At 33.4% G+C, this 16487-nt stretch overlaps 1 protein-coding gene across 1 annotated transcript; it reads left to right on the forward strand.

Moving 5' to 3' along the window:
• Positions 1–489: 489 nt before the first annotated feature.
• On the forward strand, positions 490–16001 carry LOC112046663 (uncharacterized). Its single transcript, XM_024083375.2, has 4 exons — positions 490–1381; positions 3544–3741; positions 4346–4549; positions 5037–16001. The coding sequence occupies exons 1-4, from the start codon at positions 746–748 to the stop codon at positions 5535–5537; spliced, it is 1539 nt and encodes a 512-aa protein (XP_023939143.1). The 5' UTR covers positions 490–745; the 3' UTR covers positions 5538–16001.
• The last annotated feature ends 486 nt before the right edge of the window (positions 16002–16487 follow it).

A 16487-nucleotide genomic window follows, 5' to 3' on the forward strand; every position in this document is an offset into this window, starting at 1 on the left:
AGGACGGATGCAGATTTTATAGAAACCTAGGAGCGGAGCGAGAATTTGCTTTCAGCGCAAATCGTCGTAGGATAAAGACGATCCATCACTTAAGCAGCACTTTTTTGTATAATAAATAAATTGTGAAGCTCACGCGGGTATCAAAGGTCACACCTAGGTATTTGGCAGTACGTTGCCAGGGGATAGGTGCTGAATGGAGACCTCTTTTATATCGGAATAATGTCGCTTAAGTTTCCAAAGAAAGGTAAGCCAGACTTAAGTGGCGCCGTAACGCATTACATTACGAATCGGTACAAAAAAATAGCTACCTATAGCAACATTTTGTAGTATTTACATCTACCAACATCAACGCTCATAACGCTCCTTATTCGTGTGTGTGTGATTGTTAAGATCGCTAAGTGGAACGTAGCCGTAATATAAGTTTGCGGCTCAGACGAATTATGTATTTGGTCTGAGATTTACGGGCTTTTCTCAATGTTTTTGTATCTATGTTATTCCTTTGTTCCATAGACAACACCAAATGCTCGTCTAAGTAGTTGCCTAACCAATATACTGTACTAGCGAAATAGTGATAAAAAGCTTCTAAGTTCTAACAGTTTTAATTACTAATGTTACACTCGAAAATTCTTGGATTACAATCATCACGCCACACAAATAGTGTGTGCCAAATATTATAAGACACGGAGGCGCCACGGCCACAGGGGACCGGTTAATTCTTTTCATAAAATTTCAATGTGTTCTGGAAATGGTTTGCAAAGAGGACGTGGTATCATGGTTTAAAGAATTGGAAAGCTATAAACGCATAGATGCTATGTGTACACTGTTAAATATGTGCTTGCCATTTGAATTACGTTTTATAGGCACCTACCTGGAGGAGCTAGGTAAGCGGGACTTTCAGGAGTTGCGTGGTGCCGAACTAAGGGCTAACAACCCCACAGACCTGGCCGCCGATATCGGTGGGGCAGACACAGACTCGAGAACGCGACGGAAAATGGCCCTATACGTATCATTGTTACGATCGTGTAATTTTGCTTGTGCCACCACATTGTACAATGCTATGGTCAGTTTAGAACAGAGCGGTCTGTTGAAAGGCCTATATGGTGATCTACTCGAAGAAATACTTCTACTATACACAATGGCTCTACATCATCCAGCATTCACATTTGATCAGAAATCTCACTTTGGTGACATATTAGAAAAATTAAAAATTGAGGATCAGAGGATACAGTATCAAGAACAGCAAGAGCACATAAACATAGCGCCGGTGAGCGCTTGTCACACTCAGCCCAGCATCACCCCCAACATGTCAGTCCCACCACCCAATTTGGCGGGATTGGGCCCACCACCCGGCTTAATGTTTGTTAAAACACCAGTAGTTCAGGTTAGTCTGACATTTTGTTAGTATCTTATTCATGATTTACACTAAATTCTCATTCAAATAAGGTACTGTATTATGTAAAATTACATAGTTTCTAGTTTATAAGTTCCTGCCGTTTAAAAGTAGTTAAATTTTCTATTTTGAATTTCATTGAATCGCTTAAGATAAATGATCAATTATTTTATATTAATATCATATCTACAAAAAAAATATCCAATTATTATCAGACACCCATGTTTCTGTAGTTTGTCTATGAATGTGATTTTATACAACAACCAACATACAAATAACCCAAGCTGAACCCTTTAGTTAATATGGTTAAACCATATTCATTAAAATTCAGCTTAAAGTGTAAAATATCTAAAATAGCATGGGTATGATGACAGTTGTGTGTATGACGTTCATAATACATACTATTATTGTAAATCGCTGCAAACTTACAAACGAACTGTCATCCGCACCATCCTACATGTAACATAACAAACTGTAGTGTAGTAGCATATATATAAAAATGCAATTTTTCTAATCTTCTGCAACTTTTCCCAATTATTTTCCTGTTAACAAACACGATAAAAATAAAAGAATAAGTGAAATTGGTTGACCCAATCACATATGATGCTGTAACCAAGGAAAATAGGAATTCATATTTTTTATCTTGTCAGATTTCAAGTTAAGAACACCATAAATATCTAAGTAAAAATGTATAGAAATAAATAGGTAGGTAAGTTTGTAAATCTCTTGCTCAAAATCTTACCACTAGAATTCTGGTTGACTTAAATGACACTTAAGCACAGCTATTCTCTAGCACTGCACCAAAATTCACTGCTACCTTTCTCATTCTAAAGTATTGTGTTAAATATAGAGAGAGATAGAGGTGAATTCAAAACTCGCAGTTGCGAGTTCTAAAAATATGAGGTACCATAAAGTTCTATTTATTTATATATGTGATCATTGATTTGTTATTATCTCTATTATAACTAACTGCTATTTTATATTATTGTATTCTATTTTAATTTGTACTGATTGGTTGGTAAGACTCATTATAGAGCTACTGCAACCCTTCAAATATTAAGTATTTTTTATTGTCCTAGGACTGATTGCAAATTTGCAGTGCAAGAAATGTTAATATTGTGCTACTTACAATGTATTAATGAAATGAAAATCCATGTTACTTTCTGTTAAAGCAGTGCTATTGATAAAAGGTTATACTTGCTTATTTCTTATAGCCATTTATGTGAACTACAAACAGCAAAGAACTCATGTTTGAACAATTGTTATTATGAATCGTTAATTTCTCAGTTAAGTGTTTTTATACATTTAACTTCACTTTTTATTTATTATTATTGTTACAGCTTAGTGTGATTAGTAGATTTCTTATTTTTTTGCCAAATTATTCCTTTGTATTACACTTCTATAATATGTATATTAAAAAAGAAGACACTAGTTGACTAACTATATTCTCATACAAAATATTCATTTTCTTTTTTTAATGCTGTGCTTTATTTAATTGCAGTCAATATAATTATTTCTTATTATTTGTTCTAAAATACCTGACATAATCAACAAATTATCAACATTGACACATTTGAGCCAGGTAATTTTAAATGTAATAAATTAGTACTAAATCTTCCCACTGAGCTATTCTTTATTAATTTAAAATTTGAAAATCTGTTTAGTAGTTGTTGCATTCAGTTCAGACAGACAGACAACCAGCCATATCGATGGTACGGGGCCCACGGACAAGGGGCCTCTTGTTAAAGCAGAAATTAAAATTACTAAAATTTAATCCACAGTGTCATCTGGTGCTTTATCTGGTGGTTTCCAGAGCTAAAAATAGGAAAAACTGTTAGGGATTATGGGGTATTGCTGATTGTCTATTTTTTTTTGTTAGTTATGTAAATAAAAACAACATTAAAAAATAAAAAGAGAAGTAATAATAATACATATTAGGGATATTACTTACTTAATTTAACATATCTGCACTGTATCCAGTGCCTCAGTATGGGGCAGTCAAACTTTTTGCTAATCACTCTCAGGAAGGAAATAATGTCTTAAAAAATCTGTTAATTTACGATATTTAGTCATCACATGCTGAAGAGCATTTCTTTCATAAATAACCTCATATGAACATGTTGTTTAATAATATTTTTATATTGCTATTACAGCCGCCAAGTTCAGATGCAGTGCCAGACTTAAGTAACCCTACAGTGATAGCCACAGCAGGCCCCATGGTGCCTATACTCAGTGAGGTGCCCCACCCTCCCCCTGGTATACCTATTCCACAGTATAATGTGGGGGACTACTTGGGCCAGCATGCATGGTCAACAAATATCATTGTCCAATCACTCAATCAACCACTAGAGGTTTGTACAATATTATAATATAGAGACATTTTTTATGAGACTTGATTTTTAACTTGATTTAACAAGATCAATTGAATCCTACACAACAACATAATGAAAAGAAAAATAAATGTAAGCTTAGCATAACACATTTTCCTTATAAAGTTACTAATAATTCAAGAATTTAAATTTTTTCATACAAGTTATCAGGGATAATATGCTCCTACTGAATTTTTTGTTTTTCCTTTTCGGCCACAGTGGCCAACCTCATGGTGAGATTAACCATGAACGCAGGAGATATTATTGTGCACAAGCACAGGTGCAATCTCTCTTCCATTACTCTCATAGTCCTATGGGCTGGCAGACCGACACAACTGGTGAAAGATCAGGTGCAGGACCAGAAGCATAGGCACTTGAAGCATAGCTTGCTCCATCGCTCGTTGAGTGGCTGAATCTTCTTATGAGACCCCTAGTTAAATAGTTATATATGCATCTAAACCTTCCTCTTAAAAACTGCATTAAAATCTGTTGTATAGTTTAAGAGAACAGACAGCGGAAGTGACTTCATTTTTTATTACGTAAGGGCAGTGAAATCTAATATTGACAAAAAATGCTTGATTTCCAGGTAATAAATTACCCACCAGCAGGCCCGGGAGTGGCGGCACCGTCATCACCGCTGGTCTCGTCTCCGGGCGACAGTCGCGCCGCGTCGCCTCGTGCGCGCCGCCGCCTGTCGCGCGACCGCTCCCCGCCCCTCGCGCCGCTCCCGCCGCCTGAACAAACCATGCCACATTTAGCTGCCAACTTTGAGAACCTTGCTGTTGCTGAGGTGAGTGTTTACTAGAAATTGAGGTTGACCAATATTATATATATTATATAGGTTGGCTCAAAAGAGTCTGCAATGCTCTCTAAGTACAATAAACAGCAAGAGTAGCAGATGTTTAAAAAGGGAACTTCAGAATGTTGTTGATATGTTGTTTGTGTTTGATATTATGTTATGCAGGACTGCGAAATTGTTGTTTGCTGCAAACTGGTATTGAATAGTCAGCAAACAAAGAATTCTTAAATTGAACCAATAGCAAATGTTTCAAAAACGGAGACCGGCCATACACTATCTTCAAATGAAAAAAATCAAATAACATTTCTTCAAAACATTGTGTCTTTGGTTACCTGTAGATATGCTTTGTGGTTAGAAAATAGAAAATAAGTTAAACAACAGGAAGAGCCATTCTATTTCACAGTATATTGTATACCAATCATACTACTGCTAGTCAGTACATAGTGGGAAGTGTAACGCTGGGGTCTGCTGATGGTAGATGCGGCACAACATCGGCGAGGAGCGGCTGCGCGAGATCGCCGCCCAGCAGTACCGCTCGCTGGAGAAGCTGAACGGCGTGCGGCGCCGCGCCGCCTACTGCCCGCCGCGCTCCTCGTCCGACAGCGGCTCCAGCGCCGCTTCCTCGCCGCCCGGCACGCCCGCGCCGCCGCGCCACCTCGCGCCGTCCGCGCCGCCCGGCCCGCCGCCCGTGCCCTACCTGCAGTATCCGCGCCCCTACCCCTACCCCACGCCGCCGCCCGCCTACCGCCCGCCGCCGCCGCCCTTCGCCAACGGCGAGCCGCCGCCCTACCCCGCGCCGGCGCCCTACCCCGGCTACGTGCCCGTGCTGTACGCGCCGCCCAAGCTCTCGTGCTGGAACTGCGGCGGCGCGGGCCACGCGGGCCACGAGTGCAAGGAGCCCAGCATGGAGGAGATGACGCGCGCGGGCGGCTACCAGCTCGACTTCGGCGGCGCGCCCCCGCCCGACCCCGACAAGTAGTAGGTGAGTGTGCGCGACACTAGTTGCACTTTCAATTTGATAGCAATCTGTATATGCGTATGTATCGGCGGCGACGTTTGTTATATTCAACGAATCTGCAAAATCGGTAAAATTGTTTTTTTTTTAGCTTATAGTTACATATGTAAATGTAGTAAAATATGTATAAATTACAAGTACAAAAATGTATAAAAGGTGTGATGCATCGTTTGACTGTACAAATAATTTTAATTATACTTAATGTGTATAATGCGCGAATTTTTAAATTGAAAGTGTAGTTACTAGTACTAGTAGATCTTTAACAGCATTAGCATTACAGGGCGAGTTTTTAAGACGCACTTGTGACGGCTAGTCTTAACCTTCGAACTATTGAGCATACTGCAATATTTTTGTTTTACTATTTTCTGTCTTAAAGCTCAGTCAACCAATTCTCAGAACAAATCTATCAGTGGTTTCGGTAGTTGTCACACGTACAATGTCTCAAAAGCTATGAAAATTGCGGGAATTCCGTTATATTTCAGTAAATAGCAGATAATGCTTCAGAAATTGTTATTAAATAAATAAACAGATTTTTAGGCTTGCAAAGAAAATAAATAAACAAATAATAATATTATTTCAATTGTTATGTATTTAATAAAAAGTATTCTAGATATGTAAATATAGTATATACACTAATAAAATAAATAAATAAAAGAAATACTACACTACATAGTATGAAATTTATTAATTACATATTTAAAATAAATAATATAAACAAAGTAAATTCTACTTTGGTTTAAGGTTTAACAAACTATATGAGCTGAAAGCCTGAGTTAAATAACCCCATAGAGCAAGCAGCTACAAATTGGATGCTCGTATTTATATTTAACCCTTAACCGGAATCGCGTGATCCATTTGGACCCAAGAATAACAAAAAATCTAATTTCAAAATGCGCGCAGTACAGTTTTGCGCATCGATCTAATGTCATTATAAAGCAAAATGAGACGGATGAGTTATACGTTTATACTTGAAATGGAGAGAACAAGCCATCTTGGGTCCAATTGGACCCATGATTCCAGTTACGCAAGTTCTTTTTTTGAAGCAAGTAATTATTCGTTGTGATGTTGTCGTTATCTTACGGAAATAGATATCCAGGGACGAAGAAATCACAAGAGATAACTGTTTTTTACGATTTTAAAATAGTTGTAATTTTTTTGTTTTTATCTAATTTCAAATAAATAAATATTATTTCAAATAAATACAGAATCTATTTTTGTTATCATGTCTAACCCTGTAATGTGAATAAATTTTCATATTAGAATTTTTATTATTGTAATTTAACGTCAAACTGACAACTAAAAAAATGTATCAAGTTTTGATACTAATAGCTATAAAGTTAAGAAACGTATTTAATTTTGTGATGTTTATTAATAAACCTTGATTTATATATTAGTCTTATACTTGTTTTAACACATTTGAGTGGTTGGTATTCGTGTCTATATTATAAAATAACAAGTGTTTTAATCAGGGGACCCACGATTCCAGTTGTGTTGAATTAAATAGCGATTCCGGTGAGGGGTTAACTTAGGATTTCAGATCATAATGTAGTCTGTTTATCCAAATTAGAGTTCATAAAATTTGGTTTTATAGTATCAATCTGATTTCAGTCTATTTAGTGCATCTCATTTGCAGTCGGGTTTTTGTTTTAATTATTTATTTTATTACAGACTTTTGTAAGTCTGTGGATATTTATAACTATTCTAAATTTTATATGATACCATGAGGTCAGACACAAACTTTACACTATCAAAAACATTTTATATGTGTATATTTTGTAATTAATTTCTAAAATTTTGGTAGTCTACTGGATAGATTTGGCTATTATTTTTATTAGTTCAATGTCGTGTTTCGCGCAAAAACCGATACTAAATTGTCAAAATCAATCCAGCCGTTTGGAAGATACAAGGTAAATACTAAAATGTAAGATATGCCCGGAAAACATAACTGTTTGTTGGCAGTCAGCTAAAAATATAGTGCCATAGTGATTATAATAACAAAATTTTGATAATAACTAAAACATTACATATAAATTAAATTTCTTTTATAATAAAAAAAATAAAAATGATTAAAAAATGTTGTTACAATAAGAAAAGAAAACATATCTTCATGCTTATTCATATTTATGTAATTATACTAGTAATCACTTTAAAATTGATTAATTTATACTCGTGCATATTATAAACCTTGACAAAGAATTCCCTTTAGAAACTTTTTAATTAATTTTTTCAAACAAAACAAATGGTTAATGATCCTAAAAACCACTCATACAAGAATAAACAGTCAGTTTTGTGAAATACAGCAATTAAACGTGTTGCTTTGATTTTAAATATTATAATAGTCAGCGAGACCTTTAATTGTAGAACCCAGTTATAGCGAATGCATTTTAATGATTTTTTTATTAATTTAAATCCTTATTTTATATACTAAAATGTTTACCCATTGAAAATTACTGCAAATTTTTTAACTTCTTTTTTAATTACTTAGAACTAAGATGGGACTATATTGAATTACCCTGTTTTCGAAAATTAATTTTTCACTTGATCTCGACGTATTGAGAGGCTCTAGGAAGCTTGACTATTTTTATGATGGTGTCTCATTGTAGGTGTGTAAGTGTGTGTATATGTATAACTTAGCCATACTTTGACATACTTTGACGGCCTCCGTGGCGCGTGTTATGCGCGTTGGATTTACAGGACGGAGGTTCTGAGTTCGATCCCCGGCTGGGCCGATTGAGATTTTCTTAATGGGTCTAGTTCTAGCTGGTGGCAGGCTTTTGCCGTGGCTAGTTACCACCATACCGGCAAAAACGTATCGCCAAGCGATTTAGCGTTCCGGTACGATGTCGTGTAGAAACCGAAAGGTGTGTGGATTTTCATACTTCTAACAAGTAAGCCCGCTTCCCTCTTAGACTGCATCATCACTTACCACCAGGTGAAATTGTACTCAAGGGTTAACTTGTAAAGAATATAAAAAATACTCAAGTATTTATTATAAGGGCTTCACTATACTTTCATTTCGTACACCATTTTAATCGATTTCGATGAGTAAATTTGGAGATGTCATAAACAAAATATTATGAAGAAAATTTATAATCATTTACTAAAACTGGATTCCGTCATTTCCGTCGTCCGTTGACTTGCCTCTCTGTAATCGCGTTGCAATTTTTTGCGTGAACCTATGAACTGAATTTGTGTTTCACACATTGATTGAAATTTTTGAATGTAGTTTATTAATAAGTTGTGCTTTCTCTAAAGCTTAGAATGATAAAATTGTACAATCATCACAAAAGTTAAGTTCTCAATGTAGAAAGAATTGTAGAACTTATAGAATGTACGAATCGGTAAAATGACGACGGTTTTTTAGAATAAATATTTTTTTATTTAAGGATATTAAAAAAAACAAATATAACACTGTTTCTTAGTAAACTTAGGATGCAGTCAAAAGAGTGAATTAAACTACAATCAATTTGTAAGTTTTGCTAATTGTTTTTACATTTTTACGATGCAATATCCCATGCAATATACCAAGGGAAATTTGTGTTTTATCCCTGAGTAAGATTATTGCACAATTAAAGTAAATGTATCTTTAGGTATAGTCTTCATTTAAAAAAAAATACCAAAAAAAACTTTGACTTTTTGATCACAAAAAGCAAAATATAAAATCCAAAAAAAAGCAACAGAAAAAAAAACAAAAACGAAGACTGTATTTACTTGTACAAGTTATGAATTGTGATTATTTGTTTGTTTAATAAACATATTTACATGTTGTATAACACATATTACGGAATTCCCCGTGATTCTATGCTACTGCTAAACCAGTGTACATAATATTATGTTAGCAAAGCACTAAGATATTTTATAGACCTACACTTACAGTTCAAACTCTGATGGAAATTTGCTAACGGATTAAATATATGTTTCCTTTGACCCAAGACTGATTTGTGATTTCAATGATTTCCAAATTGAGTTGTAGACGCAGCAGCAAATAGACCAGCCCCCCTAGCCAAGTAGCACTTCGATTCTCTTTCTACGATCGCTAACGCTTCGAAAACTAGAAAGACGTATGGGAATGACATTTGCTATCGACAGGTCACGTGATCAAAATCAGTCATTCCCATAACTTTTTTCTAGTTTTCGAAGCGTTAGCGATCGTAGAAAGAGAATCGACGTGCCACTTGACTAGGGGGGCTGTAGTAGAAAGTGTAACAAAAGAATATTCGTCAAACAATTGTATGATAATGATATAATCTTTATTGTATAGCCACAAATGTGTGTGTGTGTATTTGAAAATATATTTGAACAAGGGATTATACTTTGATCAATATCAATTATTATTAGAGGCAATGCTCTTAAATTAACAAAATTAGTGTTTATACGAAGTCATTGTAAATATATTACAAATGTGTAAGAGAGTTGACACTTTGCCCGCTGTGTGTGATTATATTTTGTAAATAATTCAGTTTTATAATATAATATTATAATATTAGCTGGTAAATTTAGATATTGAGTATATTTGTAAATTACGTAATAATTTGAGTGGTCATATAGTTGTATTTGATTGCTATATGCTCACTGTCACAAATCACAATTTTGCATTTTTTTGAAAGTCCCCCTTTTGTGAGGAATAGTTGAAATTAGATGGGTTGTATAATTGTTTGTTGCATAATGATAAATTGCACTATGTAACACCTTTTCTACACCACGATTTGCTAATCGTGTTGAGCCATTTGTAGCAATTTATTTTAAGATATAAGTGTTGTTAGTGTGATTCTGGCAAATAGCATAGGCAATTTAATAGGCTAGTTGACACTTTTTTTTAATGGTCTTAAATAGTTCATTATCGTTCTACTAGACTAAAAATTTTTTTTTTTTATATATTTTGGGACGTGATTACATGAAAATATTAGTTCTTAAATATGTTTTTGACAATACGAGCCAAAACGCCTGTCGGCCATGACAGTCTATATTTCAATTGTTTCATGACGTCACTACAATAAATCCCATACAAATGGAGCGTTTGACAAAAATAGTTAGTGACGTCACAAAATGGACGACAGCGTTTTTGACGTTTGGAAAATTTGAAAAAATACGTGATATTTAAATTAAGTTTTAAAAGAAATCCTTAACTTTTATTAATCGATATCGATATAATTCGGACCCTTATACTACTGCATGAAATTAATATTGTTTATATTAAATTTGATATGAGTCAACTACCCTATTCAGCTCAAATTGCTTAGCGTGGTGTAGGCTGTGGTGTTACAAGTGTGTCGTGTTCATTATCTTGTATTTTTTTTAATCGATCCGAATGAAGTCACGCGCATAGGTGGGTGCGTTCTCGGGGCCGATTAAAACGCATCACTGTTATTTTATTTCCATTTAAGTGTTTTTTAATTACACTTACGATAAAAATGAATGAAAATCAATTGTAAATTTACATCTCAATAACTACCGCCAGGATTCGAAACGGCAAGTTTCGAATAAATTGATTCAGATCCTGTCGGTTCTGAGATTTTTATATGTTTACAAAAACGATCATATGAGGTACATTATAGTGTACCGATCGGTACTTTCGAAGTTTATCTGTGCATTATTATAGATATAGACTTTAACCATCGGTTTAAAGTAATACAAAAGATTAGTCTGAAATTTGCAGGCACGCAGAGAGTCGTTTTCGATATACTCAATAGTATAGAAACTTTTCTAATTAAATTGAAATATGTATAAACCGTTTTCCAGACTTGTTTATTGTTTATAAATAAACGCAAGATGTTATTTTCATACTTTATTCAATGTGAAATCATGGGTTTCGCTTTATATACATACATGTAAACATCATTAAGATATACAGGATACTCGGGAGTATTTCCCATAACTCTATTATATTCTTTAACGAAAAATTAATTAAAAATGTCTAAGGAACAACATGTGTTCTAAAATGAATATTTTCGGAGTAATAAATATTTCTGTTGTGAATAGATCTTAAATTGTGTCGCTTATATCGCATCCGTATAATATGACCTACCCAAACTTGATAAATATCATGAAGTTGCTTGCTGATGAAGTGCGGAGTGCCAGTTGCAATATCTCGTCGATATCGACAGCCTTACGATTACGTATTTTAAAATACAAGGATAGATAAAGGCGTGTGTTACATGAATAGTCGGAAATATTTGAATTACTTTGTATGAAAACATAAAAAGATTTTGTTTTACTTTTAAAATAAATTAGTTATGCAGTTCGGCTCCTATAAGTGGACTTGTCAACACCTTGAAGTTATGGGAAATACTCCCGAGCACCCTGTATATATAAAAGCGTAACATCTTAACTTGGATTGATCATAGGTATGCCCAAATTAATTTGACGCTAAGTATTGATTCGTATGATACTCTTAGATAATTCTCTCAGTGCGTGCGTGCAATGTAAAAGTACCATTATCGGTCGACTCAAATGTATATCAGCAAAAAAAAAATGCAGTTCATTAAATATGTACATAGTAGTATAATTTTATAAATTGATAATAATAATTGTTAGTACTAGTTTTTGAAAGTTAAATCGAAAATCATTTTTTACCCTTAAAAGTGACTACCAGTTATAAGCTGACCCGTGAGGGATTATTATTGTAATTAAATAATCCCGTCAAAATACCTTCTCACGAATCGATTTCGTGAAGCGTTAATAGGATAACAAACGTTTTTAAAAAAATAAAGGAGTTGGTCCATTAGTGTATTTGACGACGGCGTGGTTGACGTTTTAAGTATACAGAATAAGATTTTCCACTCAGCTTGGACATAATACTACAAAACCATATTATATTTATAGGTAAGTAATATTTGAATTTTGTTATAGACAACTTAATGCAACAGTGTTGCTTAAATAATAATTATGTCCAATTAAAAATTATGTACAATTAAAAACTTTTACTATTTTATTGTCTGTCGCCATAATTTCTTTTTAAATCAATGAAGTTGTTTCCTTAGTAAAAAAAAACAATAAGTGACTTTGAGACGAATAGATATTATGTATAAAATGGAGTAACTTTTACAAGTTAATGACATAATAAATAATAGTTTAGTTTCGTAAAATCTGTGTATTTTCTGTAAACTGGCCATAACAATTAATATTTTTTTTTATTTGAATTAAGTGTCTTTTAGAAAAATCTAGACCTTTAATTCTCTAAATGTGAAGTGTATTTTTTTTTTACATTTTTTGTGGGATAATGTGAAAAATGATGTTCCATTGCCCTGAGCCAATTTAGGATTTGTAAAATCCAAATTTAAAAAATTTCTACATACAAACGAAACCGCCGGCAATAGCTAGTTACAAATTTTATTCGCATGTGAACGGCTATTGGACCCCCTCCTTTAAATAAAACTATAAAAAAAAATTGTATCAAACCGTCCTCACTAAAGGTGGTCAACGCTGGTCTTCGCTAGGGATGCATTGAAACATTCTATCTCGTAGTTGTAAATAGCGAAGCAGTATGTAATTTTTTATATTATGCATAATAAAATTGCCTTATTTCTTGTAATGTAAGTAGGTATAAGTATATTGTAGTTGATTGTTCGTACTTACACACCGGCACGGCAGATGAGCAGGTATTTTGACAGGACTTATCACTCCTTATAAAGGTTGTATGTCCACGTAACATAAAATATTGTGTTATTTATATCATAACATTTTTATTACGATATTTAAAAAAACAAGTTTTAAAGAATAGATTAATTAAACTTAGTGGAAGTAATTTAAAGTTTGTATTTTAGAAATCTTACCTCCATAGCTTCTGTGGAATATAGGTACGTTTATTAATTTTCATATCATGATCGTTTTTAATTTCTGTATATTTCGATGTAAACGTCATAACTCATTACTGCCACTCTGCACCCGAGTTGCACCGATTCACTTCACTACAGTTTGCGAGTGCCATGCGATAACGTAGGAGCATTATGCCCATAGAAGTCTATATAATTAATACTAACCGCTCGAGGCGAGGCGGTGCTGATTGGGTGCCGAGTGACTCGAATGGGCTGTGACCCTTAGTCTTAACTCACACGCACTATATTTTCTAAAGTACAAGTTTTATAAAATATAGCTAAATCCTAAGGTTTTACGCCCCGTAATATAAAACTAAATTGTTTTTATAATATATGTATTTATAAAATTTAATTTAAATCTAAACAAATCTGGCAACGGTCATCTTCAGCATGGCGTTTTAAATAGTCTATTCTGTCGAATCGGACTCGAATCGGTTTAAGAATAAGCGCGTTCAAACAAACTTATTAGCTTTATTTGATAGATAGAGATGATTTGTCTGTGTGGTTCAATAGATTATCCTATGATAAGAATATAGTTTAAAATTTAGAAATAATGTCTATAATATTATTATACGTTGTGAACGGGTTGACATCAGAAGTGGATTTAATGGGCAAAGACTATTATTGATTAAAAGACTATCAGGTCTCACATTAATAATGTAACCAATAAACCCTAGATTTACAGAGAATAACTTTGAGCAGTGCCCGAGGCTTGTGACTCTGGGTGAAGGTTTTTAAGGAGTTCCTTCATGACGTGTCAAAACTCACCTTCACTGCTCGAATTATTCTTTCCACCTTTCTTAAAATAATCCATGAAGGATTATCCACCACTGTTATATCGAACTGGAACCGCATTAAGCCTATGCTCAGTTATAAAGAGTCGCTCAGGTAGACACGCCACCGTAGCTGGTGACTAGAGAAGAGACATGATTTCTCATATAAGAAGTTAAAATACACAGCTATTGGCTAATTGAAAATCAACTTTCTTAGCGACAACATGAAAATTCAGAACTTTGTTTTGAATTAACTTTTATTTTGACATACTAAATTTTAAATAATATGACATCAACGACATATTATGACATATATTTTTCGGCGGTTTCAGATCTTTCTTGTGGTAATATAAAAAAATATATTGTTTGTGCAAAATTACAAAACTGTTGAGCCGTGGTTGGTTAACATATATCTATAAAATAATATACCTAAAGGTTTTTGTTATTTATGTAATGACATTAAAATATTGTTAGGAACTATATCCAAGGCATACCTCGAATTTAAATATTTTCAATAGGTGCGTGTGGTTAAGACTAAAGTAGGGTGAACGTTCCGGTCCCTAACCAATTAGGAAAAAAATCACATTAAGTATAACGTTTTCAAACAAAATAGTTTCGGCGTTTTTTACTGCTTTATATTTTGTTATTTGTTTTCTAATTTAATGGAATAATTGAAAAGTAACACACTTCAATTTATTTTAGGTTAATTATTGTTTTGCAAAGAATCCCAAAAACTGGAATGTATCAGTTGATCACTACGTCCCAGTTGTTGACCAGATTCGTACCAGTAATATTTTCATCCCCTTGAATAGTTTGAAAGCGGTGATATAAAAGTTAGAATAGATAGTCTACATATAGCAGCGACTAGTTTTGTGAAACTAACAGTATAAAGAATATTAGAACTACTGTGAAAAGAGAGTAAATAAAGTCCTTATTCAAGTGGTCAACTATTGGAACAATCAGGACTATCTGTTTAGACAGATTATGTTCCTATTGGCCATTTATAAAATCGCGAAATATAAAGTATCAACATCATCAAGCTAGACATATTTATTTCGGAATCCAACATTTCAATTAAGTTAATACAAAAATAATAATTAGCAAATAAAATAGTCTTAACGATCTAAACACGGTTGTTTCATACAATGGTCGCCGAAGAACATGTTACATAAAAAGCGTATGTAAAACTAAAATGTAAACTGTGTGTTTTGTTATAGTCTAGTGGAATGTATGTTTAGTTCACCAGTCTTAGTTGCCATAACATTATAACCAACAAAAAAGAACCAAATACTGTGGGAAAATATAATATTTACAATTTAAATTAGAAATGGTCAACGACTGGTGCGTGGTCTACAATTGGGACAAGCACCCTTTGATATTGATTTTATATGATTGTCAATATAAATGATAATAACTAAGGAGTTATCCGATTTTATTAACACTACAAATGGAACAGTGATTATTGCGACGTTATGCAGCTTTATTTTGTACTAGTGGAAGTATAAAAATATTTTTTTACTTTGTACAGAATGTTATTAAATGTGATAAATAATTTTTAACATACCTAATTAGAGATTGTGATTTAGTAAGGTGTGTAGTTTATTGTAATAAAAAAAAAATGTCGCTTACTAAATAAACTGTACTCTAAAGCGATGTACCTATTTGTAATGTTGTTTTCCCCACAGTTTTTTGTATTTGGGTACTTATTATGATGTTGTATTATATACTAATAAATAGATCAGCATTCAGGAAAACGAGTTTTCGGCCCGATATTTAAGACCTGTATCCCACCAATGCTGTGAATCATTTGCTTCTTGAGAAATAAACAACCAAAATCTCAATCGAGTTTTTTATTTTAGTTATTCTTTAGATATATTATGTTCCCAATATAACGAAAATAAAATTAAACTTTAATTTTATTATGTAAGTAATTAAATTAATTTGAATATCCTATAGCCTAGACCGTTGCCGTAGCATATGAAGGAATTTCTTTCATTCATTTTAAAAAGTTTATGCTTATTTTTTCATTTTATGTTAATCGCTTATGTAGTATATGTATGTATATCTACATAACTTACTACCTAAACTAAATCAGGAGTGAAAAATATTTCTTATTGTGAACTTGAACAGTTGATAGATGGCGTTCTACGCCACATTTATAGAAAAAAAAATAAAAAAAAAACGTTTAATTTCACAGTTTGGAGACTCTAATCAAAATATACATTGAATACAAAAATAAAAGTAACAAATACTTTATTACAATTGAATGTAATAAAATCTAAAACAAAAATCAGAAAAATAATTGTAATGTAAAACTAAAACAAGAA

The sequence above is a fragment of the Bicyclus anynana genome, chromosome 3, assembly GCF_947172395.1.
Source record: "Bicyclus anynana chromosome 3, ilBicAnyn1.1, whole genome shotgun sequence".
Classification (NCBI taxonomy): Eukaryota; Metazoa; Arthropoda; class Insecta; order Lepidoptera; family Nymphalidae; genus Bicyclus; species Bicyclus anynana.

Bases quoted from the DNA above. Each gene is read 5' to 3' on its own strand.
- LOC112046663 (XM_024083375.2), top strand. From the start codon at position 746: ATGGTTTGCAAAGAGGACGTGGTATCATGGTTTAAAGAATTGGAAAGC. The intron at 1,382-3,543 runs GTTAGTCTGACA...TTGCTATTACAG, and splicing joins TTAAAACACCAGTAGTTCAG to CCGCCAAGTTCAGATGCAGT. The intron at 4,550-5,036 runs GTGAGTGTTTAC...TGCTGATGGTAG, and splicing joins AGAACCTTGCTGTTGCTGAG to ATGCGGCACAACATCGGCGA.